This window comes from Amphibalanus amphitrite, unplaced genomic scaffold, assembly GCF_019059575.1.
Source record: "Amphibalanus amphitrite isolate SeventyFive unplaced genomic scaffold, NRLGWU_Aamphi_draft 000164F_arrow, whole genome shotgun sequence".
NCBI classification, from domain to species: Eukaryota; Metazoa; Arthropoda; class Thecostraca; order Balanomorpha; family Balanidae; genus Amphibalanus; species Amphibalanus amphitrite.
In genome coordinates this window covers 376,569-401,105 of record NW_024881659.1, presented here as the reverse complement: position 1 = coordinate 401,105, position 24,537 = coordinate 376,569, and the positions used below count along the sequence as shown (strand labels likewise).

The 24,537-nt window shown below is 49.8% G+C and overlaps 2 protein-coding genes across 11 annotated transcripts; one reads left to right on the top strand and one right to left on the bottom strand.

Annotated features, from left to right (window-relative positions):
* The first annotated feature begins 1,766 nt into the window (after positions 1-1,766).
* On the top strand, positions 1,767-11,502 carry LOC122383450 (WD repeat-containing protein 3-like). Of its 5 annotated transcripts, none has more exons than XM_043369893.1 (16): positions 1,830-1,948; positions 2,442-2,474; positions 4,600-4,992; positions 5,287-5,484; positions 5,631-5,801; positions 6,101-6,300; positions 6,451-6,577; positions 7,116-7,312; positions 7,635-7,863; positions 8,215-8,400; positions 8,850-8,983; positions 9,243-9,421; positions 9,796-10,004; positions 10,279-10,433; positions 10,701-10,923; positions 11,193-11,502. In XM_043369893.1, exons 3-16 carry the CDS (start codon positions 4,612-4,614, stop codon positions 11,355-11,357), a joined length of 2,754 nt encoding a protein of 917 aa, XP_043225828.1. In that variant the 5' UTR covers positions 1,830-1,948; positions 2,442-2,474; positions 4,600-4,611; the 3' UTR covers positions 11,358-11,502. The 5 variants fall into 5 exon arrangements, with proteins under 5 accessions (XP_043225827.1, XP_043225825.1, XP_043225828.1 ...); XM_043369891.1 differs by having other exon boundaries at positions 1,854-1,948; positions 4,582-4,992; XM_043369892.1 differs by having other exon boundaries at positions 1,767-2,474.
* Positions 11,503-11,739: 237 nt separating this feature from the next.
* On the bottom strand, positions 11,740-17,677 carry LOC122383451. 6 transcript variants are annotated; one of them, XM_043369897.1, is made up of 2 exons: positions 17,662-17,677; positions 11,740-12,521 (listed from the first exon to the last, which is right to left on the bottom strand). In XM_043369897.1, the coding sequence occupies exon 2, from the start codon at positions 12,510-12,512 to the stop codon at positions 11,793-11,795; it is 720 nt and encodes a 239-aa protein (XP_043225832.1). In that variant the 5' UTR covers positions 12,513-12,521; positions 17,662-17,677; the 3' UTR covers positions 11,740-11,792. The 6 variants fall into 6 exon arrangements, with proteins under 6 accessions (XP_043225832.1, XP_043225834.1, XP_043225835.1 ...); XM_043369899.1 differs by lacking the exon at positions 17,662-17,677 and adding an exon at positions 17,545-17,561; XM_043369900.1 differs by lacking the exon at positions 17,662-17,677 and adding an exon at positions 14,216-14,223.
* Between the last annotated feature and the right edge of the window lie 6,860 nt (positions 17,678-24,537).

The window sequence follows — 24,537 nt, the reverse complement described above, 5'->3', positions numbered from 1 at the left end:
AGGGGCAATACTTAGAAAGGGCCTCTTTGGGGCCCTCTTTGGGCCCCTTCCTTTGGATTCCCCGGTAGGTTTCTTCAGCCGGATTAAAGAGGGGGCCCAGGAGAGTGTCTGTGCCAATTTTGAAGAAAATCGTAGGGGCCGCCCCATTGGGCCCCAAATTTCAATTGGGTCCTGTGGGCCCCAGGTGGGCCCCATCGAAAAATGTTACTTGGGTTTTTTGTTTGGGAAATTACGCTCTTTCCAATGATGTGCATATTGCCGGGGTTGGTCGCGAAATTATGGGCAATTCTTAGAAAGGGCCTCTTTGGGGCCCTCTTTGGGCCCCTTCCTTTGGATTCCCCGGTAGGTTTCTTCAGCCAGATTGAAGAGGGGGCCCAGGAGAGTGTCTGTGCCAATTTTGAAGAAAATCGTAGGGGCCGCCCCATTGGGCCCCAAATTTCAATTGGGTCCTGTGGGCCCCAGGTGGGCCCCATCGAAAAATGTTACTTGGGTTTTTTGTTTGGGAAATTACGCTCTTTCCAATGATGTGCATATTGCCGGGGTTGGTCTTGAAATTAAGGGCAATACTTAGAAAGGGCCTCTTTGGGGCCCTCTTTGGGCCCCTTCCTTTGGATTCCCCGGTAGGTTTCTTCAGCCGGATTAAAGAGGGGGCCCAGGAGAGTGTCTGTGCCAATTTTGAAGAAAATCGTAGGGGCCGCCCCATTGGGCCCCAAATTTCAATTGGGTCCTGTAGGCCCCAGGTGGGCCCCATCGAAAAATGTTACTTGGGTTTTTTGTTTGGGAAATTATGCTCTTTCCAATGATGTGCATATTGCCGGGGTTGGTCGCGAAATTAGGGGCAATACTTAGAAAGGGCCTCTTTGGGGCCCTCTTTGGGCCCCTTCCTTTGGATTCCCCGGTAGGTTTCTTCAGCCAGATTAAAGAGGGGGCCCAGGAGAGTGTCTGTGCCAATTTTGAAGAAAATCGTAGGGGCCGCCCCATTGGGCCCCAAATTTCAATTGGGTCCTGTGGGCCCCAGGTGGGCCCCATCGAAAAATGTTACTTGGGTTTTTTGTTTGGGAAATTACGCTCTTTCCAATGATGTGCATATTGCTGGATTTCGTCGATGTTATAGGCCTGAAATTGTTGAAAACGTTTATTTATGCCCCGAGGGCATACTCCCGGGCCCATATATTTGAAGCTGTTTTGTTCGGTTCAGGGGGGCGCTAGCCCCCTAAATTTGGTACCGTTGTACGTAAAATTTTGTCCTCTTTCGAATGACGTGCATTTTTAGCTGTTTTGACGGCTAGAAGTAGGGTTTTCAAAGTTCGTCGATTGTGCCCTGAGGGCATACTGTTTTTTGGGATTTGTGGCCCCCCTGATGGATTCCCCGCATTTTGGCACTAGGATTTTCGATAGAGGACACCATTCTGCACCTCTCCACCAAAATTCAGCGAAATCGTAGGGGCCGTCGATCCCTGCTGAATCCCTGCTGAACCCCTGCTGAATCCCTGCTAACTTCCGTTACATATTTTGTATTTGCTGCGCTGTTGATGCCTAAGTGTGTTACTTCCATATCATCAAAATGCTGTTAAAAAAATAGCAGATTTTTTTGTAATTTACAAGAAAACGGACTTGAAATATGTAGGTCAAATTTCTTGCTCAAAATTTTGCAAACAAAATGAAAATTTTGAATGGTTTTATCACAAAAATGCTAAGCTTTTTATAAATTTTAGTAATAATTCGGAATATAAATTGAAGTAAAAAAAATAGCTAGTTGGTAATATGGTAGCACAACCAGGATCATATCCTGCGCACCTGAGACAATACCTGAATTTCGACTTTCCGTCACGTGGGGAAAACTTGTGTGGTTTTGTGTTTATGTTCCAAAAACAAAAAGGCATTGGAAAGGATGGGTTAGAAAAAATTGATTTTCCAATCAGCCCCTTGTGAAACATCTCCTGAAAGCTTAAAGGGACCCTCCCACCTTCAAAAAAGTTAATGAATTGGCATGAAAGTGATGTCCCCTGGTTCAGAAAGAGCGAAAACGATTATCTACCAAATTTCACCGAAAAATATTCACTGGTTTTCAAGATATTAGGCTTTTACTCTTGTTTACTTTTTGGGATCTCCCCTGTTACTAGCGACTTTATTTGGAAGCAATAATTTGGCAGCCTTAAAGTGCGGCAGACGTTGCGCGCAAAGCAGCGTATACCACCACGTGTTAACGATGGTTTTAGTCTAAGATTTAAAAATCGTTAGATCTCCGCTGACGTCACAAATTCTAAGGGGGCATTCCAATGCATTAGCCCCTTAGAATCCGAAAACTGCAAGTTTGAAATTCCATATCTTCGAATTAAAGCATTTTTCGATGTTGTGAGTGCCCAAACCGGTATTTGCAGGCCATGGCCACCAATTTGGCTATCTCAACTCAAAACTAATGTTAAGGTGGGAGTGTCCCTTTAAATTTTTATCCCCTCCTGCTGGATTAGTAGGTAGGTACCGGCGATACTTCAGTGCAGTGTGCACCTTCTAATTCAAATTTAAAACAATAGGTCAAAACAATAGGTCAATACCGTAAACCGGGGTGACTTTGTATCACTTTTGACCAGTTTGGTACAATATCTTGTATATCACTTGAGATTTCACTCTGGAAACTGTTTCATCATACCAATTGGACAATTCTCTATCTAACTGAGTACAATAAATGCCTTGAAATTTATCATAAATATTTTATTTTTTTACCAAAAAATTGATCATTCTCACCCAGACGTCGGGGTGACTATGATCACTACATTAAAATCACCTTATGTGTGCCATAGGAGCACTCAGAAGGGGCTTGTGTGATAAAATTACATGCTTTGAATAAAATCAAAGGCTTTGCTTGACAAAAACTCACACATTTTACAGTAAAACTATGAATCATTGAGATATTAAAATAAAGTTGCATGCTCTGGGTCTAAACTGACATTACAGAGCTATAAGCAGCAAAATTAGCTACTTTAACCTCTGACTTCAAGATTAAGTAACAGTCACAGATGTCCTAAGCCACAGGCTACCTGTTCTACATCACACTTTGTCTGCTGGTGGCTGTGGGACCACTTGCCACACTGTTCATGCCCCTCCCAGCTGATTGTCTTTTTCACTTCCCATTGACGCTCCAATTACCACTGAGATAGAGCAGCTCAATGCTCATCCTCCATCATCAGTATCTAAGCCTTTCCTTTCTCTTTCTTTATCTGGGTCTTTCTCATCTTTACCATTATTTTTGCTGGAGATGCTAGCAAATTTATACTTCATGCCAATGGCAACAAAAAACAAGCTGTGACATGAACATGATTATTCTAACTGGGACCCAAAGTGTCTGATATAATGCTTCATTGCTTTATTTAACTATTGGCATAGAAAATACAGTTCACAGCAGCTAATTGCTCATTTGAGGCCCAAAATTGGTCTATGATCAAAGTCACCCCGGGTATCATTGTCACCCCGGTTTACGGTAGGTAAATTGAGGTGGCTGGACTTGGCGCCCGCGCATGTTAGGAAGTTAGGCTAAAATCAACTTCTTACCTCGTATTCTTACCTCGTTGGGTTCCATCATGTCTTGGGTTTCAGGATGGCAAGAAGGAAGGCAAATGAGGAATGAGAGAACCCCAAGCACAAGAGACGCGCCAGTCCTACGTTACAAAGGCTTTCCTAATTCGTGCAGTTTAACATTGACTGGAATTGTGCGTCTCATCATAGTAAAGCCTGTTGCTTTTCCTATGTTCAGAAAAAAACATACATACAATATGAGCACATTGTCGCAAGCATAATCACAATGTTGGGTACCTGTCAATCTAAATAGTTATAAAGGCTGTCTGTTATACATGTGTCAAGCAAGCATTTGAAACTGGTAACATCTGGTGCGCACACAACATCATATGGCAACGAGTTCCAGAGTGAAATACATCGAATGGAGAAAAATCGTTTTCGCGTGTCGGTTGCTGTGACGGGGAAACACTTTGTTTAAGGTGTGGCTCCAGTCTGCAAAGCATGGCACTTTCAATGAGATTGCATCTTGATCTCATTGGTGTGGGCCTCTTGGCTGTCGCAGGTTGGGTGCAGTGTGGTGTAGATTTGGCGATTTAGCTTGGTGAGAGATATGATGGACCACACGAGATCGATAAGGAAAATGGAAAAACATTGTAGGAGCTTAAACTTGTAATTAAGTTCAGTCTGCTCTCAGGGCCGTGTTTCACGGCATTGCAGCGTGCTGCCGTGCATTGTTTTATTGGCGCGACATTTTAAGATGAATTCAGCTTGACACCCCAGTGTTGTGAGCATCTGAGTTTGTTGATGTTTCTATGGAAACCCAATACACTGCTACTCACAGCACAGTTGTGAAACACCACCCGGGGCCAGGTTTGAGTGAGTGTGTGGTGGTCAAAATGGACTTGCCAGGGGCATGTACTGAATATGGTTCTTGTGGTAAGTGATAAGGGAGAGGGACACACTTTGTAGTTTGTGTAGGTAGTCATTTTGTAGTTTGCTCTATTCAGGTCAGATACCTTTTGCCTCACACAGTGTCTGTCAATCACATTGTCTCCCTATTGTTCACAGTTTGTCTCCATTTTGCAGCTGTCTGCAGCCATGGGCCTGACGAAGCAGTACCTACGTTTCGAAGCAGGTCCGGTGTTTGGTGTGATCGGCAGCCGCGACTGCAACATATGCTGGCTGGAGCTGAACAAGGTGTCGCGCCGGTACGTGGCGGCGGCCGCCTGTGAGAAGGTGTGTGTCTGGGACACGGTGACCGGCGAGCGGCTGATGGTGCTGCACGGCGGCGACAGCGAGGTCACCTGTCTGGCGGCGCACCCGGCGCGCGCGCTGCTGGCCGCCGGCTGCGCGGACGGCTCGGTGCGCCTGTTCTCGCTCAGCTCGGGCGACCTGCGCGTCACGCTCACCGGACACCGGTCGGCCGTCAGCTCCGTGAACTTCGACTCGGCCGGCATGCGACTCGTCTCGGGGGGAAAGGTCAGTCTGATTTTGGATATTTTCCTGCAGATGCATTGTACTCGGATGGTATACTCGATAGTCGATCGAGTTACTTCTAGTCTTCCCCTACCGTTTATGGTAAGTTTGAAACGTTTTTCCCTATTTTTTTAAGAAAAAGTTATGCTATGCTTATACACTGCAGTGTTCACTTGTAATAACACTGCATTTCTTCATTCATCATTGCTACCACCATTTCAGCCTTTAGATATCTCCTTTCGGCTGTTCTCGGATCGATAATGTGTGTTCACCCTGTGACCGTGCGTCTGGCGGCAGGACAACGAGATCGTGGTGTGGGACGTGGTGGTCGAGGCCGGCCTGTACCGGCTACTGGGCCATAAGGGCGCCGTCACCCAGGTGCGCTTCATGCACCAGCACAACTGCCTCGTCTCCTCCTCCAAGGACACCTACGTCAAATTCTGGGACCTGGACAACCAGCACTGCTTTAAAACGCTTGCCGGCCACCTGACCGAGGTGAGACACGCTCCAAAATGTTTTGGGCGTTTTTGCGCCCTCTTTACATATTTAGGTTTCTGAGTCATTTAGCGATATGAGAACACCTTGGAAATGCTCTGAAATAGTTTTAAAGAGTGCTGACTGACTGGTGTCGACTGCCTCAGGTGTGGGACTTTGTGCTCACGGAGAACGACTCGCGGCTGGTGACGGGCTCCGGGGACGCCGAGCTGCGGGTCTACACGCTCCAGTTCACGGAGGGAGACGACGAGCCGCCGGCCAAGGCGGCGCGCGAGGCGCCGGCCGACGGAGACGAGGATGGCCTCGAATCAGACAGGGTCAGTTTGCCGTTGCGACTCCAGCTCGCCACCGGGTTTGCGTAGATTTTATGTATGCGAGCGGAATTCAGAATGGGATTTAACGATAACTACGGATCGAAATGGCCATCTACTATGTATATTTTCCTAGAATCATCAGCTGAAGTGGCGGCAAGTTTATAACAAGACGCCTTATAAACCTGTACTGCGGACTATAATACGTTTACTGATATGCATGCAGGCATTGATCTCTGATATGTACATTTGTGTATTTCATAAAATCACTGGCCGTCTTTTAAATCGGTTGGTCTCCTTTTCAGTCGAACTTGGAGTGCGTCCGCCTGGGCAGCATAGTGCGCCAGGGCAAGGGACGCGTTTCACGGATGGTCATCGATAGGCATTGTCGGCTGGTCGGTTTCCATGGCAATGACAACACGCTGGAGCTCTTCTTCCTGAACACAGAGGATGACATCGCCAGGCGGCGGCAAAAACGCATCAAAAAGGAGCAGAAACGTGCCAGGTACGAACTAACCGACCGACGTTCTTGTCGATATGGCGAAGGTTTTCCTCCTAACCTTTGCGAGGGCCATAACTGACCAATCAACTGTGACAGTTTAAGACAGAGCGTTGATATGAAATGCGTCTACTGTTGACTGTTAACATTTTCCAGGGAGGCTGGAAAGGAGGCGACGCCGGCCACCCAGGCTCTGCAGGATGAGCTGCGCCGACTGCCCAGCATCAACTGCCCCTCCAAGGTCAAGGCGGTGGACGTGTCGCTAGACGGACAACAGGCCAAGGTGAGGTCTGTGGGTCGACCAGGGGGCGAGATCCGTGAACTGGGGACGACCCGCGGCTCACTGATAACATGACATCGCTCCTGGCACTGCCGACGAGCTCCGACAAAATAACGGCAAATCGTTTGTCATAAAGGTTGCAAGGTTCATAAAGGTTGCATAAAGGAGCAGCGGTGAGTACGATAGAAGTCCACTACACATTTCTCAATTCGTCTGAAGTTTGCCAATTCAGCTAGGAAGGCTTAAACTTTTGCTGAATGATAGAAAATACCTGGCATAGCAGGACACTGCAATCATATGTATGTACTGTTATCCAAATGATCCGTGACGAGCTTTCGTAAGCCTGCGGCTTGGCTGGAGTAGCACGGACCCGAAGCACGGCTGTTGAGGCAGGAATCCTTGTCGAGCGGGGATCCAGAGTCGGCCCCAATCTAGTCTGGTGACAGGGTGACGAGCGGTGGTGTCTCAGCTGAATGGGCTGCTCGATGTGCGGGCTCTGGGGTCTGTTCAGTACGGTGACGAGCGAGCGGCGGTGTTTCAGCTGACGGTGCTGCTGGCCAACAACTCGCTGGCGGTATACGATGTGCGCGTTGAGGCGCGCTCGGACGGCGCCGTGGTGCAGCCGGGCAGCCAGCTGCTGCTGCCCGGCCACCGCTCCGAGGTGCGCGCGCTCGACTTTTCCTCGGACGGCACCGCGCTGCTCTCGGCCTCCTCCGAGCAGCTCAAAGTCTGGAACAGGTCAGACACTCGCTGACATTATTCGGGTGATTTCAGTGACGGGTGTCCTTCTGGTTGATGCTTTTTAGAAGGGCTGGGCTTTTTTCGTTTTGGGCAACTTGCCCGTCCTCGATGACAGGGACTCAGATTCATTTTGTGGATGGACGCTTACAGGTATAAGAAAAATATTGCACCTATTCATTATTCATCCTTGCATAAAACTTTGTTGCGACATCCGTAATTAGTGGATGTATGCAAATATGTCACCACTTAACAGCAACTCGTTGTAGATTTACGTTTGGGGGGAGTCAGGGCCTATGTTTATGTGTGCGTTTGTGGTCAGGTCGACCCACCAGTGTATCCGCACGCTGGACTGCGACCCGGCGCTGGCGGCACTGTTCGTCCCCGGCGACCGGCACGTGCTGGTCGCCGGTAAGTCGGGCCGGCTGCAGCTGCTCGAGCTCGCCTCGGGAGCGCTGCTGGAGAACGTGACGGCGCACGGCGGCGAGATCTGGGGCATGGCGCTGACGCCCGACAAACGCGGCTTCGCCACCGCCTCCGCCGACAAACAGGTCAGTCTATAAAGGAGCAAGTTATTCTACAAAATACAAGCATAGAACAGTGCACTTGTCAACACTGGGCGGTCAACAGACAAGTAGATATTCTGGCCGTGGACGTGAACTGCAGGTCAATCTGACTGTACGAACAAACTGGTCGTTCCGCCGACTCGGAGTCATATCGTGGTTTAGTAAGGAGTATTGCCTCCGGAAGGTGAAGCTGTAGCACTTTTTGTATACTGATTGCCTCCCGTTTCTCCAGTTGAAGCTGTGACGGTATTTGGAGACCGACTTCCTTCCCCACTGTCTCTCAGGTGAAGCTGTGACTGTATTTGGAGACCGACTTCCCTCTCCCCTGTCTCTCAGGTGAAGCTGTGGCGTTTCGAGCTGGTCTCCACCGAGCAGGACCGCCGGCGGCTGTCGTTCCTACACACGGCCTCCCACACGCTCTCGGACGACTGCCTCAGCATTCAGTTCTCTCCGGACGGACGGCTGCTGGCGGTGGCGCTGCTCGACTCCACCGTACAGATCTTCTTCACAGACACCATGAAGGTACGACTGCCTCTCCCCTGTCCCATTGCCCCATCCGACGAGGCGGTACGAACACCTGACTCGTCCTCCGGATTCCGGAACCTTGTGGTGCTCAAGTTATGGACTTCGTGTCTGGGCCCTGGCGTGCGACGGCTACCCTGTTGAAATGAAACCCGGGAAATTAAAAGGTGCTGAACTGTGGTGAAGACTGGTTTGTAGAGATTTACAGTTTTCAATAAAAAGAAAAAAACTGAACAGATACTTCAGTGTTCTAACAAAGTTACCCCAGCTGCGGCTGTTCTGGTCCTGTCTTGCACCAGCTTTATCGACTGACCCCACTCTACTCCCTCAGCTGTTCCTGTAGCTATACGGTCTTTGACTGCGGGAATTCTGTATAAACACAAGTCACGACAGCTCCCACCTCCCACTTCGCTGTCCCTGTGCCGACTGACCCCCCCCCCCCCTCCCAGCTGTTCCTGTCTCTGTACGGCCACCGTCTGCCCGTCCTCTGTATGGACATCAGCCACGATTCCACGCTGATAGCCACCGGCAGCGGAGACCGCAACGTCAAAATCTGGGGACTCGACTTCGGCGACTGTCACAAGTAAGGAATGCACCATCTCAGTTTCACTGTGCGTTATCTATATACCAACAGCAACATTACAGCTAATGTATCTGGTGATGGCCCGTGTATCCAGCTGCATCGAGCATGTTTTTCAGTCATGTTATTGTCCATGCATCGATTATTATCATAAGCGTGATCTCTTGTACCGACTACCGTGTTATAATCTGATAGGTCTTGGGCACGTCTTCGCCGAAGAGTTCCCCAAAGTGTTGTTAAATCACTTGTGTTCGTTTGGCAGATCGCTGTTCGCGCACGACGACAGTGTGACTGGTCTCAAGTTCGTCCCTCGCACGCACCATTTCTTCACGTGCGGCAAGGACGGCCAAGTGAAGGAATGGGACGCCGACTCTCACCAGCGGATACAGACGCTGCAGGGCCACTGCCGCGAGGTGCTCGCGCTGGCCGTCAGCCCAGACGGTACGTGGGAGATACGGGATGCCACACGGTCGACACCCACGGTACGCGGGGGAGTTACACTGTCAGCTCTGGCGGCACGCGGGAAGGTAGCAGTCAAGTGTCAACCCCAGTGGCACATTGCAGCAGTGGGGAGCCAAACGGCAGCCATACCTACTGCCAAGGGTGATTGGTAGATGACTGTGGAGAGGCGTTGGGACGGTCATAGGTACTGTGTTTCGGGTGCTTGACATTCATAACCTCACTAAGAAAATAGGAACATCTGTGTTCGTATTTGTTCAGAACATCAGCTGTGAGTTTGCTGTACTCTCTGCCGCTGAACCGGTGTGTTTGTTGCTCTCTCCGCCGTGCAACTGAGTCTCGGCGCTGCGTTGCAGGCCGCCACGTGCTGAGCTCGTCTCGGGACCGCTCGCTGCGCCTGTGGCAGAAGACGGACGAGCCTCTGGTGCTGGAGGAGGAGCGGGAGGAGGAGAGAGCCAAGGAGGAGGAGCGGCGCCTGGCCACCGGGCCGGCGGCCGCCGTGCCCGGGGAGACGGACCGGGAAGCGGGCAGGGCCGGACACAAGACGGCAGACACCGAGAGAGCGGTACGTACGGCACGCACGGACCAACCTCCTACACCTGTCCCACTGCCTCCGGCCACAAGACGGCCGGCACAGCGGGCGGTACGGACAGCGAAATGGGACTGAACGCAAACGACTTGTCCCAAACGTGAGCTCCCGATTTGGGACTGAAGTCGGACAAATTATATACCCATTTGGTGTAAATCATATCCCTGCATAATTATTGACAAGTACTGAGCATTGACGACGTGTGTTGACTTTGCTGCTACTGCTCCTAAGATACGTTGTGTGTTTGCAGGCGGAGCGGCTGATGGAGGGAATCACCATCTACAAGCAGATGTCGCGGGCACTGCGTCAGTCCAGCACGGCGGAGCTGCACCCGCTGATGCTCGCCTACGGATGCTCCACGCCAGACGCCTTCATGGCTGAGGTGCTGAGGCGCGTCAAATCCAGGTGTGTGGTCGGCGGTATGGGTGAAGGCCGACGGTGGGTGCCGCGTTTTGTCCGGGTGGTTAGGCGAAGGTCACTGGGTGGCGGCATTATGGGACAATTGTTTTGTAGCGCAACGACCGATTATCTTTTATGTACGATTGATTGCCATGGAAAAAGAAACTCACAGTTTTCAGTTTATGTGAGATTTAGAGTAATACATCGTTTTCGTATTGCCGTATTGGTTTCCCGACCCGTATAACCTCTCCCCACCCCCGGTGCTTGGGTCAGTGAGCTGGAGGAGAGTCTGCTGGTGCTGCCGTTCAGCTACGTGGCTGACATGCTGTATATCCTGGAGCGGCTGCTGGCAGCCAGCGGCGAGGTGGAGCTCGTCTCGCGCTGCCTCACCTTCCTGCTGCGCGTCCATCACGGACAGATCGTCACCAACGGCGTGCTGGCGCCTGTCATCGAGCGACTGCGGGCCGCGGCGGGCCGGGAGATCGGCCAGCTCAGGGTGAGTACGGTGGTACAGCGGTACGGCTGAGGTGCAACAGCAGCTGCGCCGGTCCAAATGCAGCTAATGCTTCAAGTATCTGTTATCTGCCTTGATTTTATCTATTGTGCGATGCACATACACATTGAACATACTGATGGTTGAATTCGGATGGTTGTGTATGTTACAATAATCTCGCAACTTCTTTTTCCACTGTTTCTTCAAGAGACGCGGGCAATAAATACTCTAAAGCCGACAAGCGTTGATCTGACTCCGCCTTTTCTTCCCAGGACCAGATCGGCTTCTCCAGAGCCGGCCTCGAGTACCTGCAGCGGCAGCTCACTGAACGGGAAAACATTTCACTCTTCATCGACGCCTCGGAGCGCGTCAAGGACAAGCGCAAGAAGCGGCGGCGGCGGGAGCGAACGGCGCAGCGTGCCGTGCTCCTGATGTAAAGGACTGCGTGGTCTTTCTGAGCTGCTGCTGTCCAATTATGTCCGCGGCGGGGTGGGTGTGTTAACTGTTGACCTTGGTGGTGCATTGTGGAGAACATGTCATCATTCAATAATGATTTTACCATGAATATAGGCGAGATTTTGGTACATTGTGTCCGGAAATAATCGATGACCACGTTGGAGCTTAGGGTAAAAGCTGCACCCACTAAAACTTACTCCAAACGATGGAAGCGGTTTTGAGGGCTTCAATGGCGATGGAGAACGGTGGTAATTGTCGGCGAGCACCGTACAAAAGCAATAATGTCAGCTGTTGACAGTACCATACCTGCTACAAATCCACCAATGACTGTCGCTCTGTCATTTTATACCAAAAATGGCCAACCAAGGTCCGCGGATTTGGTCCATTTGTATTCATTTCTTTGTCCATTCCCCGTCTCACAGCACAGCCCGCGATGTTCCTGCCGCAAACACACGCACGTTCCTGTCCTCTGCCTTGAACTGCCTGAGCAGCGCGGCCTCGCCGGGCCGCCGCAGCTCCAGCTCGCCCGTGACCTCTGCGCAGTGACCCGAGCTGAGGCCGCGCACTGTGACGGCCAGGTCGGCGCTGCCGGCCACCGCCGCCGCCAGCTGACACAGGGTCCGGTCGTCGGCGTCCCGAGAGGTGAGCGTGGCCAGCGCGGCGTCCCGCCGGCGGCACCAGCGCTGCAGGTTGTGCACCAGCAGCAGGAGGTCGGCGGGCCGACAGCCCAGCGCCGCCAGCGCCGACAGGTCGTCCAGCACCAGCAGGGAGGCGCTGCGGTCAGCGCTGCCGGTCAGCTGGTCGAACACGGCCCGCACCGGCAGCGGCCCGCCGGCCGTCAGCGCGCCCGAGTCCGAGCGCAGCGCCCGCGCCGTCAGCTGCGCGCCGTCCACAAAGGTCAGCGCGCCGGCCGCCTCCGCCTGGCGCACGTCGGCGCCGCACTTGGCGCACAGGTGCCGGTAGTGCGCGGGCGGCTTGTCCAGCGCTAGTACGCGCACGGCGCCGCCCGCGCGCAGCGCTCGGTTGATGAGGTGGCACAGCACGAAACTGGCGTCAGCGGGCGGCTGCTCGGTGACGGCCAAAAAATGGCCCTGGACTGTGTCTGTGTGAAGCAGGTCCACCAAATCAGTGAACATTGTGAAAACCTGTAATGAACAAAGAAGATACCATTACTGACCAGCAAACATTTACCAATCAATGAGAAATTCACATTGAAAATCACAATTCAGTGCAGCTGACTATAGCTTTGGCCATGTCATCAGAATTGACTAATGACTATGATCTGGTCTGTATTCAGCTCAGTGGGTAACTGGGTGTTCTACTGGATCACAAATTGAAATACCAATAATGACCATCAAACATCCCTTATGAGTCCCCTCCCCTCTAGTTAAATGCCATCTCCACATCTCTAGAGTGGTTGGGCCAATTGTGCTAAAATTTTGTAAGTTGTTGGGGAATGGTGAGTCTGGCAGACTGCCTTGCATATGACAATTGGGGTCTTTGCCTACAAAAGGTCTATTGATGTAAGTGTGCATATGTGCAGCTCCTATGTCAAAAGCATGGCTATGTGAATTGGATCATTTGCTCTTAGAATTGGTACCTAGCACCAACATTAACTATAGATCAACCAGACTTTGTGCCCTTGTTCTTACCAAGGGCAAGGGTTAGAAAGGTCTCACTCTCAGTGCATGGAACAAGTCCTCTACTTTGACCCAGAGTCAGGTTCATCAGCCATTGTCACTGGTCCTTGGGCACCAGAATAAAGCTAGGACTGTCTTAAGCACATATCAAAGTTTGTTAAACTCCATCAGCCAAGCAGTTGCTGGGGTATTTCAAGTACTTGAAAGTTCAACTTTTGAGGTCACAGGTCAGGTCCTAGGGTATTTATATACTTTAGGTCCGCAAAAGATACGGATATATAAAAGCCATTCACAAGACACTCTAAGATCTCCTGATTTCATTTCTGATACTTATTCCTTCTAGAAACGAATTTAAAAGCAACAGCACACTATTTAGTATTTACCGTCACTGCCAACCTCCAGCTCTCATCTCCGACCGGAACTGCGCAGTGCGCGCGTCAAAAGACCGTCCAAGGTTGAGCGAATTTACGAATGATACGAAGTTGTAAGGAAAATGACGTCATAAGAATGAGCGAATTTAAAGATGATACAAAATTGTAAGGAAAGTGACGTCAAAATAATCGTGGCGAAGCAGTGCAGTGCCGAAGGCACTGCCTTAGGAGAGATTACAGGCAATGGTAAGTCAAATATTTTTAGGTTAAGTGGTTGTGTATCTGGCTTCAGGCCGAAGGCCTGAAGCCTGATGCATAACCACTTAACCTAAAAATATTTGACTTACCATTGCTTGCAATCTATTCCTGCAAGTAACTTTTTCCTTATCCCCCGGTAGGCAAACATCAGTAGGTCAGGTTAGGTAAGGTTTGATTATGTTGTGACCATTTTTTGATGTTTCATTGGCTTATGACGTCATTTTCATAATGTCAAAAATCAAATGAATATCCACATAATTTATTATTCAAAAGGGCAACGTTGTACGCTTCATTTTCTTCGCAGGCGTGGTTTTTCTTCGGTGTATTTATGCAGTGCGGGGTGGGTTTTTGGTATCTTTTTTTTACATTTTTGACGCATTTCAACATCATATCTGAATTCAGGACATCAAATAAGGTAAAAATGTGAATTTTTCTCGTTAACGGTTAAAAACAGGTTTGCGGACGTAAAGTAAATATTTACCGGTCCTAGGCCATGTCAAACACGGAATCTGGCTTTCAGTAGGATTACAATTTGTTTACACTGTGCACAATCCTTCATATAACCACTACCCGAGTGAGTGTCATCCATATCAGTTGGGCAAACTAGGCGGCGGAAATCAAAATATGGAGGCATCAAAATATTGATTCTAGTGGGCGGAGCTTTGACCATATATGGGCATACGTGCAGACCATCACAGAAACGTCAATTCTTCAGCAACCGGCTAAAATTTCAAGATAGTTTCTTCACAAAATGAAGAGCAACGTTGAAGCTACCCGCCAGGCACGAAACAATAGCCCTAACCTCTTTGGTTAGTTTAGGAAAGCGTCTTGAAAATAATCAAGATATTGATTCATCGCGGCGGCTAATCCCGGCGAGAATCAATATTTTGATTCCGCAAACAGCTGGCTAATCATTATTTTGATTCTGAAATCAGCTGGTTTATCAATATATTGATTCTGCGAACGGACTTTCTGCAGACGTACTTCACTCTTTAAATTGATTTATGGAATGTTTCTTGTGTGCAAATAATGCAAATTCAATAAATTCATGAAGATATTATCAGCACAGGATCGTGTATTTTTTTTCTAGACCTTATTCCCACGGTAGACCAGGGATTTTCAGCACTCGCCCTGGCTCCCTGCTCAAAGCTGCAAGCCTTCGAGGGAATGCGTGAAGGGAGCCGTGCTGACCTTCGTATAGGGGTTGTACTGAGTCGGAGCCGGAACCGAAGCCCGACCATTTTACTCGGAGCCGGAGCCGGAGCCGGAGCTGGAGCCGATTTTTTCCTCCGGAGCCGAAGCCGTCTGACATTTTCAAGGCTCCACATCCCTGCTTTGTAGCATTGATTTTGAGTAAAAAAAAGTTAACTGATCGTCTTTCACGTGTTCATGAATGTGTTTCTACGCATCTGTATCCCGTCCCATTTCTGTGGAGTACCTACAGTAAGAGATATTTCGCCGAACAATATACTCAAGCCCGTTGCACAAATTGCACAATTTGAATGAAAATATGATACACGGATGTATTTGCATTCGCAAATAATACGATGATATTCATAACACATTTCACAACGATCCCCGCAATTGCCACACATTTGCCATCACAAAGCCCTGTCGTTGATGCTCACATCCCATGCAAAGCAATACTCACTTTTAGGACACGTCTCTTATTCAATATGGCTACGTGTTTGCAAAACATGCATATTTGAAACATATTTGAAACTGAGACCTAACCAATAAGACATACCGTGGGCGTGGACAGGTAAGAAAAAACAAATAAACGTCTGGAGAATGACCTCAACGTCTCGATGTTGCCTAATTACAAAGAGCAATTTTCGGTTTCGAATCAAATACATCAAAACAAAATTTGTACAGATACACTCAATATAGGGTTTATGATTAGCACGGCTACCTAAAACATCAATCCTGTCAGGTTGAGCCACTTATGTCCACACCCAAAGCAGGTCGCTTTGGAACACCACAAGATCCCATATTACCACCGAAAACGGTCACCAATTGGTCTACTGATCAGCATCTTCAGAACATTCTCGACCGAAAAGCTATCAGTCCTGTCTGTGTTTTGGTTCGCTTCATTTGGGCTATGCGCACGTTTTTCTACTCCGGTTCTAGGGACGAGATAGCAGTCATCACGCGCTGCACCAGCTCGTTCTTTGACAGGTTGGTGACGCTGTCGTCATCCGGCAGGATAAACACGTGGCGCATTTCACCCTCGGCCCCGCCAGCCACATACACACTTCCTTACGTCATATTGTTTCTCGCCACGAGATCAAAGTTCAAAAGGTCGTGATGTAGGTAGTCTCCGACCAGCCCGAGTCAGGTACTCCACCGGTTGGTCGGGTGCGGCCAGGTCCGCGCAACGCCGCCCTACTTCGGTCGACGCTCTGGTTGACAGGGGTGGCGTTGTCATACAGTTGCCTGTCGACTGAACAGCGATTCAAGACGCCATCCTTGACCCTCTGAAGTCGATCCCCGCAACGACCAGTGTTTGATCCTTGGTTGACCTGCAGCAAACAACAGAAACACAATAATTAGGACATTTGTGGACAATAAATTAGGAAACTATATGTGTTATTAATCTACTTGTTCAGCGACTATTAATTTTAGAATATATTCAATAAAAAATTAAATACTTAATGTCACTTAAATTTCCACTGAACGCCACGCTGAATGGCATACACCATTCAGCAACTTGCTTTTGTTACACTTAAAATAAGCATCATTAAATATGTAGCAAAATTGGGCGAAGCAATTACAAGCCAAGCCATACATACCTACTGATAAGGCAAACACGAACATGCACTACGACCTTTCAATCTTAACTCGGAACAAGTCAATAACCTAGTTGCCCTTTAAAATTTAAATGCTACAAATTAAAGTTGTAGCAACAATTGGGTGAGTGAGACACAAGCAGAGGCTAAAACATCCAAATTATGTAAAATACTGGACATGCACTGCCCCCATTTCATGAGTCCACCCAACAATTCTATCATGTGAGACAAAACATTAGGCTTCTTGTAACTAATTTATACCGTAACTTTTAAAGGACATCATATTTCACTGAAATACTACACCTAAGACATCATTTTCAAAAAAAATATAGCTTAAAAAGACAATAGAAGAGTGAGAAGGCGTCCCGCGCTGCTGACGTCGCTACCGCGCCATGTTCCTAAAGCCATCTCTTAAAACGAGTTTTCGGTAAGAAACGTTAAGATCACATGCCTGAAATTGAAAAACACACTTCAAAGTATCTTAAAATATGATCCATTGTTACTTACACTTCAGAAAAGGTCGCTTAAACAAAATAAAACCGGGAGCACTACGTTGCATCTAAACACCCACGGCGCCGGCGCGAAATGGCGGGAACCGGAAATCGTGGCTAGATACAAAGAAAAAGAATATTTCTTATAAATGAATTATACAACTAAATAACGCATTTTTTATTTTCTTTTAGACAAAATTATGAAAAAAATTACAAAGGCTCGTCGTTAATGATAAACAGAGCAAGTTTTAACAGCACGTTTTTGTTGAATTATGGCGGCGAAATCTTTATGCCATTCGTAAAGGTACGCGCGACAAACGGCTGATAGCCATGCAGCGAAAAATTGAAGCGGGGAAGTTTTTTGTATTGACTTGTCAAAAAATCTCGCCGTCATGGGGGTTATTTCCGCCGTAACGGGTCGTCTGAAGGTGGGAATGTCCCAAATTGAATCAAAATATTGATTCTATGCCCATATATGGTCAAAGCTCCGCCCACTAGAATCAATATTTTGATGCCTCCATATTTTGATTCCCGACGCCTAGTTTGCCCAACTGATATAGGGGTCAGGTCAATCCGGTGACCAGTAAGAGCACATCCCCCAATGCAAACAGACTGAGACATTCACAGCATATGGCACATGTTTTCTTGGTGCTTTTAGGCAAATAACGTGATCGTGACATTCATTTAATCAAACTAGTATGTGTTTGATCGAAAAAGATCAATTTATGAAACACACGCAAACCCGAGCCTTGCCCGAGCCTCTGAATTTGAGTAGAATTTCATTATAGGTATCTTGGAATTTCGGCTCTCTCTATCGTCTGGAGGTTTCGAAAGATGCTCTCCAGAGATGGCGCTAGTAAGTTTGGCTGACATGACGTCATGCTTAAAAGTGATGGGTTTTGTGAGAGCAAATGTAATAATAGTTGAAAATTTTGTACTTTTGCTTAATTGAGAAAAAATGAATTTACAATTGTTCAAAACAGCGTTTTCCTCATTCATCCTTCATTGTTTTAAGAGGAATATAGACAGTTTAAATCTTTTGTCCTGACCGCAATTCGCACACGCACTAAATTAAAAGCTGGAGTTTTGTGCGTTCGTAAGTCGTGATTTGAGAAAATAAATTGACAATAATCTTTTGCACTTTTGCTTTACAATCATTTTTCAATGTCGATAAATGCATGAATTATTCGAAAATAGGCATATCTTTGAAATATTATGATTTTCCACAAGCAAACTTTTCCAAAAACTTGAACTACTTACAACTGACGAACGCATCCAATAATCTGGATGTCTTAGGATGAGTTCGTCATTTTTTTCCCAAGGAAATACGATACAGTTTAAGCTACTTTTCCGATTTATTAGGGTACTTTTGCCAATGAATTAATAAATAAACGACAACAATTAATCTCATTATCAACCATACTCGGAAGAATTTTCTTCGCATAAGCGCGAACACATCCGCGCTTTCATGAAAAGTAATGCCTGTAGAGGTCAGGACTGCTGCTTTATGTTTCGCAAGGTGGCGCAGCGCGCAGGGTACCGACTACCGAGGCTGAGGTCTCCAGACTCTCCACCACGATTTAGCTTGGAAATGGCCAATGGGGAAGGTCTCACCCAAAAAACGGACGCCCTTTTACACAGCTGCATAACGAAAATGAATTGTTGGCATAGCTGACCATACGTCCCCTCCCCCTCTCCGCCCCAGCTCAATTGGAAATACGCCTATTTTCCTTAGTCAGTTATATTCTGACTAATTTCTCACTCTTCTGCAGATGTCCACTGCGTAAGTCGTGTGCTTGCGTAAGTGTGCCAACTATATAGTGCTGCCTACACTCTACAGTGCCTACTGCTTCCACCATTGTCGTTATAATTGGTGATTCTCAGGTCAAAAGTTACACAGTGGTCTCAGAGAACAATCGTTTCAACTAATTAACGATTCAAACCGTTGCATTCTACTTATATTCCGGTCAGTTCTGCTACTAAACGATTCCGGCAAAACACTCTTTAGGTTGTGTATTAGCGAACCACCACACAAAATTCGCCCAATCAATGGTCAGTTATTACTGCTGGGCTGAACTGTCATACGCTATATAGCCTATTGCAGTCAATATTTTCCGAACGATACCGACTGACGAAACACAACGTATTCGCGGATTCGTACATACGTTGGCACCCAGGTGGCCTGTCAGCAGCCGCACAAATTGAGATGGTACACCGTAAAGCATGCCTTTCCACACAGGCACAAGCACAGGGACACAAATTTTCAAAATCCAAACTTATTCCAATACTGGTCAAATACTAATAGTTTTGAGGTTTTCTCATGTTCATTCTTCTTTCAACACACGCGGCAGACTCCAGCAGAACATCTCACAGAGCTGCGCTGGATGCAGTCATGAGCTGGGACACGGTTTGTGACCAATGACCGATCGGGGGTGCCAGCCTCCTCCCGGCACGCGATGCACTGGCCGCCGCGCAGTCGATGTCGGGGCACCGCCGGCATTCGCCGACAGGGTTCCATCCGATTCGGTGTATTGGTGGCAGCCCGAACAGTGACCCACGCGAAGCTGGTGGACGTCGATGGCCGATGAGCGATGCCCTTCCGCGACCGGCGGTGGCAGTCGGTCCCACATCAAGAACAGATACCAGTCATGCGGTCAGTCGGCGACGGCGCGGTCGCGAGCCGATCTGATGGTCGCGCGGTGGGCGTTGCCGACGTCCACCGGGACCGTCGACTGGGGGAGCGCGGCCGCCTCTTGGCCGCCGCCTCTGGTCGGCGCGCTCGTTGCGCTGTGGGACGGCATCAACTGCAAGTCGTTCACTGTGAAGCGGTCGTTTGACCGGGCCTGGCAGGCGGGGAAAGGGGACCTCGGATGAAGGAAAACCATCCCTCAGGCCAGCTGCCTCTCCACCTCACCATGGCAGATAAGCGGACACCCTCGTGATCATCGCAGCGATGATTGCCAATTGGTGTGTCATTATGGGAGAGGATGCCAGCCTCCTTTGCAAGATAGTCTGCAGCCCGACCCATTGCCTGTGGCAGCAGACTGGGCTTGATAATGCGGTGCAGGACACACCAAACGTAAGCGGCCATCTGTACCCCTGTGCAGTCTGGGCTGACTGACTCAAGAGCCCAGAGTTGCCCTCCCCCACCATTCTGTGCACGTGATAACTGGATGGGACATGCCATGGTCAGCATCTGTTCAAAAGCTGCTCTAAGCATGTGAAGCTCCACTGGCATGCTCCAGCACGGCCACAGTCAGTTCTCACTTCTCAGTTGAACCTCCAATGGAAACCAATTATGAAGTAGAGATCAGGGCGCCTCTCACACTACAGCACACTCAACGACTGAGGCGCAAGCTCATCACTTGCAGGTGGTTCTTGCCAGGAGCAATGCCAGCCACTCACATCAGGTGATAACAGCAGTGTACAACTGCAATTTTTAAGCATCTATGCTCTTTCTGGTTTTCTCCTGTTGAGATCCACTGCCATGCATGAACTTGATGGGCTTTTGTTGTGCTCCCCCCATGTGCAGACAGGTTTCCGCTGAAACAAAGTAAAGCAAATGTGATTAATAATGGCCCTTGTTGCCGACAAACTGCACTAGGTAGTTGGTGTTGCGGCTCATTTCGGCTCTGATCGTAGCTGCCGGGCCGGGCCGACTCGTGATCTCGGCCGGCGCCGCTCCACGCCGCCGCCGCCCCCATCCCCCTGCCATGCCGCCGGCAGATGGGCCGTCCGCGAGAGAGTTTATGGCAGTGATCGGGTGACGGGACGCTCCTCTCTCCCTGCGACCGTGTCCTACAGCTGCAGTTGTATGAAAGGATGCGCTGTTACCGGAGGGACTGACCCGGGGGGAGGGGGTGGGCTGGCGTGGCGTCGCACGTGGAACTGTGTCCCCGGCGGGTCGGAGCCGTTAGGCCGACATGTGCCGACCGCGTGGTAGGGTTACCAGGACGCTGTGTAGTGTGTAGCTTCTTCGTTATTTCATCACTTCCGTCGCCATCTGTGTCCTCCCGACCCAGTACATAAACGGGGCGGGACCAACCCTCGCTCTCACTTCTTTACTTTTCGGCGCCGAGAGAGCACTGCCTCGCTCTCTGGCCAACTCTTCTTATCAGTGATACTGTGTTGTCATCGCCTATTCGCCATCTGCAATACTCACCAGTTCGGAAGAATCTTGTGTTTGTGAATGGTGAAGAGTGGAGTGCAGCGGCGGATAAGAGCACGGGGAGAGTGGCACACAGTCAGTTCGCACAGTCTTCTATTTCACGGTGACCGGGTCTACTTATCATTCCTATCTGATTCCTTATTTTCCTAATACCTCTTGCTCTCTGAAAAGAGGGTTCCTTTGTCTCTCTGTAAAGAGGGCTCTATATTTAGGTCTTAACATGCTCTCTGTAAAGAGGGTTCCTTTGTCTCTCTGAAAAGAGGGCTCTGCATACCCTTTTAGGTCTTAACATGCTCTCTGTAAAGAGGGTTCCTTTGTCTCTCTGAAAAGAGGGCTCTGCATACCCTTTTAGGTCTTAACATGCTCTCTGTAAAGAGGGTTCCTTTGTCGCTCTGAAAAGAGTGCTCTTAAACCTTGATCCAAAATTATATCCATTCATATAGCATCCCCTTCTTATATTATAAATTCCCATTTCGCCTCATTACCATATCAACCTATATCCTGTCAGGCCCCGGTCGCCACACCAAATGATGCGAGACGTCAACACACACACAGTTATACAGTCCACTGAGTCAAGTTGAAGAACGTCTGCAACATTTTCTGGTCCTCCGGGCCGGATGATCCCGGCCAGAGGTGAGAAGTCAGAGGAAGAGGCCCAGAGGCACAGCCTGCAGTAGCAACCCTCGCCAGTGTTCGTCAAGTGGTATCAACTCGCCCCCTGCAGGATCTAAGTGAAGGCTAATGGAAGATTCAAAGGAGGGAGACGACAGAGAGATGATGCTACGGAGCGGCGACGGCACTGGAGCAGAGAATGGACGTGCTGCTGGAGAGTTGGGAGCCCTGACGCCTCAAGACTCAACAGAGGAAAGCAACGGGAAGGCGATGCCGCAGAACAGGGTCGATGGCGGAGTGAAGGAAGGAACAGCCACCGGTGAGCTGAAGACCCTGAAGCTGCAGCGTGGCCGCAAGGCCGCCCTACTCACCCGTGCCTGTAACATGGCTGAGGTACAAATCGATCGCTGTGCAAGTGAAGAAGAACTTAGGAAGCGGCTTGAGTCCCTGAACACGGCGCTGGACAGCGTCCTGAAGATTAATGATGATTATGCGGAGAAGGTGCAGGAAGTTGAAGAGATAGAGGAGGCGGAAGAGTATGTCACCCGGTTGACGGCACGGCACGCCTCAGCAATCAAGGCTATCAAAGAGGCCATCAAGTTGAAGTCCTCAGGCTGCTCAGCGTCCGTGACAGAGGGGAAGCCGATGTCGCTCGCTTCACGGCGAGACGGAAGTAAGGTCTGTGGGTCCCGGGCTTCAAAATGCTCAAAGGGCTCAACAGTGGCAAGGGAGGCTGAAATAACTGCAAAGATGAAGGCCCTCGAGCTGAAGCATCTCAGGGCAAGAAAGGAACGAGAAAGGCAGAAGAGAGAGCAAGAGGACATGCTGAAGCGGCAGAAGAGGGAGCAAGAAGACATGTTGAAGAAGCAAGAGGACATGTTGAAGAAGCAAGAGGCCATGCTGGAGGAGAAGGCTATGGAGGAAGAGGTGGAACGAGCGCTTGTGATGGCACGTCTCTGCAAGGCGGCTGAGAGCGATCTCGAGTGGGAGAGACGGCACGATTTCGATGGCGAGAATGTCGCTCTGGCCCCGAGGGAGTGCGAGGTGGAAGAGGGTCCAGCAATGGTCGACCCTCCTCAGCGTAGAGCGCCACCCCTTGAAGAACGCAGAGCACTGCAACCTGAGCAGCAGACAGCCGCAAACAGCGCCAAGCTGCCGAGCAGCAAGAACGAACAGCATCCCGCTAACTGGGTGACAGATGTTCGCTCTGAGCAACAGCCTTTGTTTCATCAACAATCGGCGTTTGTGAAGAGCATCCCACGTCTGACCCTGCCGACGTTCCGAGGAAGCGCTCAAGAGTGGCCACGCTGGATTGGGCTGTTTAAAGCTTTGGTGCACAATCAGCCGTCGTTGTCAGACTCCGAGCGTATGGCACACCTTCAGAACGCGGTAGAAGGACCAGCTGCACAAGCAATCAACGGCATGCTCTTCGACGGGGAACTCTACCAGGAGGCTCTCAAGACCTTGCAGGAACGCTTCGGCAGAGACGAAGACATCATACAAGCCCACCTGCGGAAGGTCTTCACCTGCACCCCGCCATCTCTCATGGATCTCCCAGCCATGGAGCAATTCTACTCAGTCGTCCACAACACGGTGACAGTTCTTCGTAATCTGGGCTACTCAAGCGACCTAGCGAGCAGCGAAAACTTGAGGAGAGTGGTGGAGAAGCTACCAGTTGAGCTTGGTCGAGGGTGGGGCCGAGAAGTGCATAGGCTCCGACCAGTGCGACCCACTCTGGAGGCGTTTAGCTCATGGTTGAAGATAGAAGTCGATGTCCTTAGCCACTCTGGCAGCCAGTTTGTGACAAACGACAGGACAGAAGCAGCCAAGTCCAGGGACGGTGGGACGGCAAGAAAGTCGGCATTCGCGACAGTTGTCACTTCTTCGGCAGATCCAGAATCCCGACGGGCATGTGTGGTGTGTGAGGACACGCACAAGCTCCCAGACTGCCCGACGTTCAAGGCCAAAACTACCGAAGCAAGAATGAATATCGTGAGCGCTGAGACACTGTGCTTCTCGTGTCTCGGCAAAGGGCACTGGAGCCGAAGGTGCAGGATGGCCAGAAGGTGCGGTATCGAAGGCTGCAAGTTCAAGCATCATCCCCTGCTTCATGGCAACAAAGGACAAGCGGTACCCGATAAACCTCGCAAGGAAGAAGGCAGTAACAGCGCGCCGTTCGTGGCGGCTTCACTGAACGAGGAGACGGACACCCTGCTTCAGGTAGTTCGGGTCCAAGTCCATGGCACCAGAGGCTCGAAAGAGGTTCTTGCGCTGCTCGATACCGGGGCGCAAACATCCCTCTGCCGTGAAGACGTTCTGCGTGACCTTGGGATCACCGGACACTGTCGCCAACTCCGAATTCAGAATGTGGAAGGAGGTGGCGTCCGGAAGCCCTCGCAGCGCGTCTCACTGACCATAAGCACACTGGATCCTGATGGAAGGAATAGTGACATCCAAATCCCTGAAGTGTGGTCCGTTCCAGCTCTCAACGTGACAGCCCCTGTGGTAAAGGGAAGCCAGCTCGAGGGATGTGAACACCTTCACGGACTTGAGTTCCCACAGTACGACGGTAGGCAAGTGAAACTGCTTATCGGAGCGAACGTCTTAGAAGCGGTCCTGCAAAGAGAGACGCGTGTCGGACGCCCGAATCAACCAGTAGCAGTTAAGACCGACCTCGGATGGGCACTGACAGGCTCGGTCTCGGCCACCGTTCCCAGTAGCTTGCGCCAAGTCATGTCCACGAAGCTGCTGCTGACGGAACAGGAGGACGAGCGGTCTGCTGCTGCAAGTGAAGGGCAGTCTACCGAACCTTTCGGGACTGTGCGCTGCCAG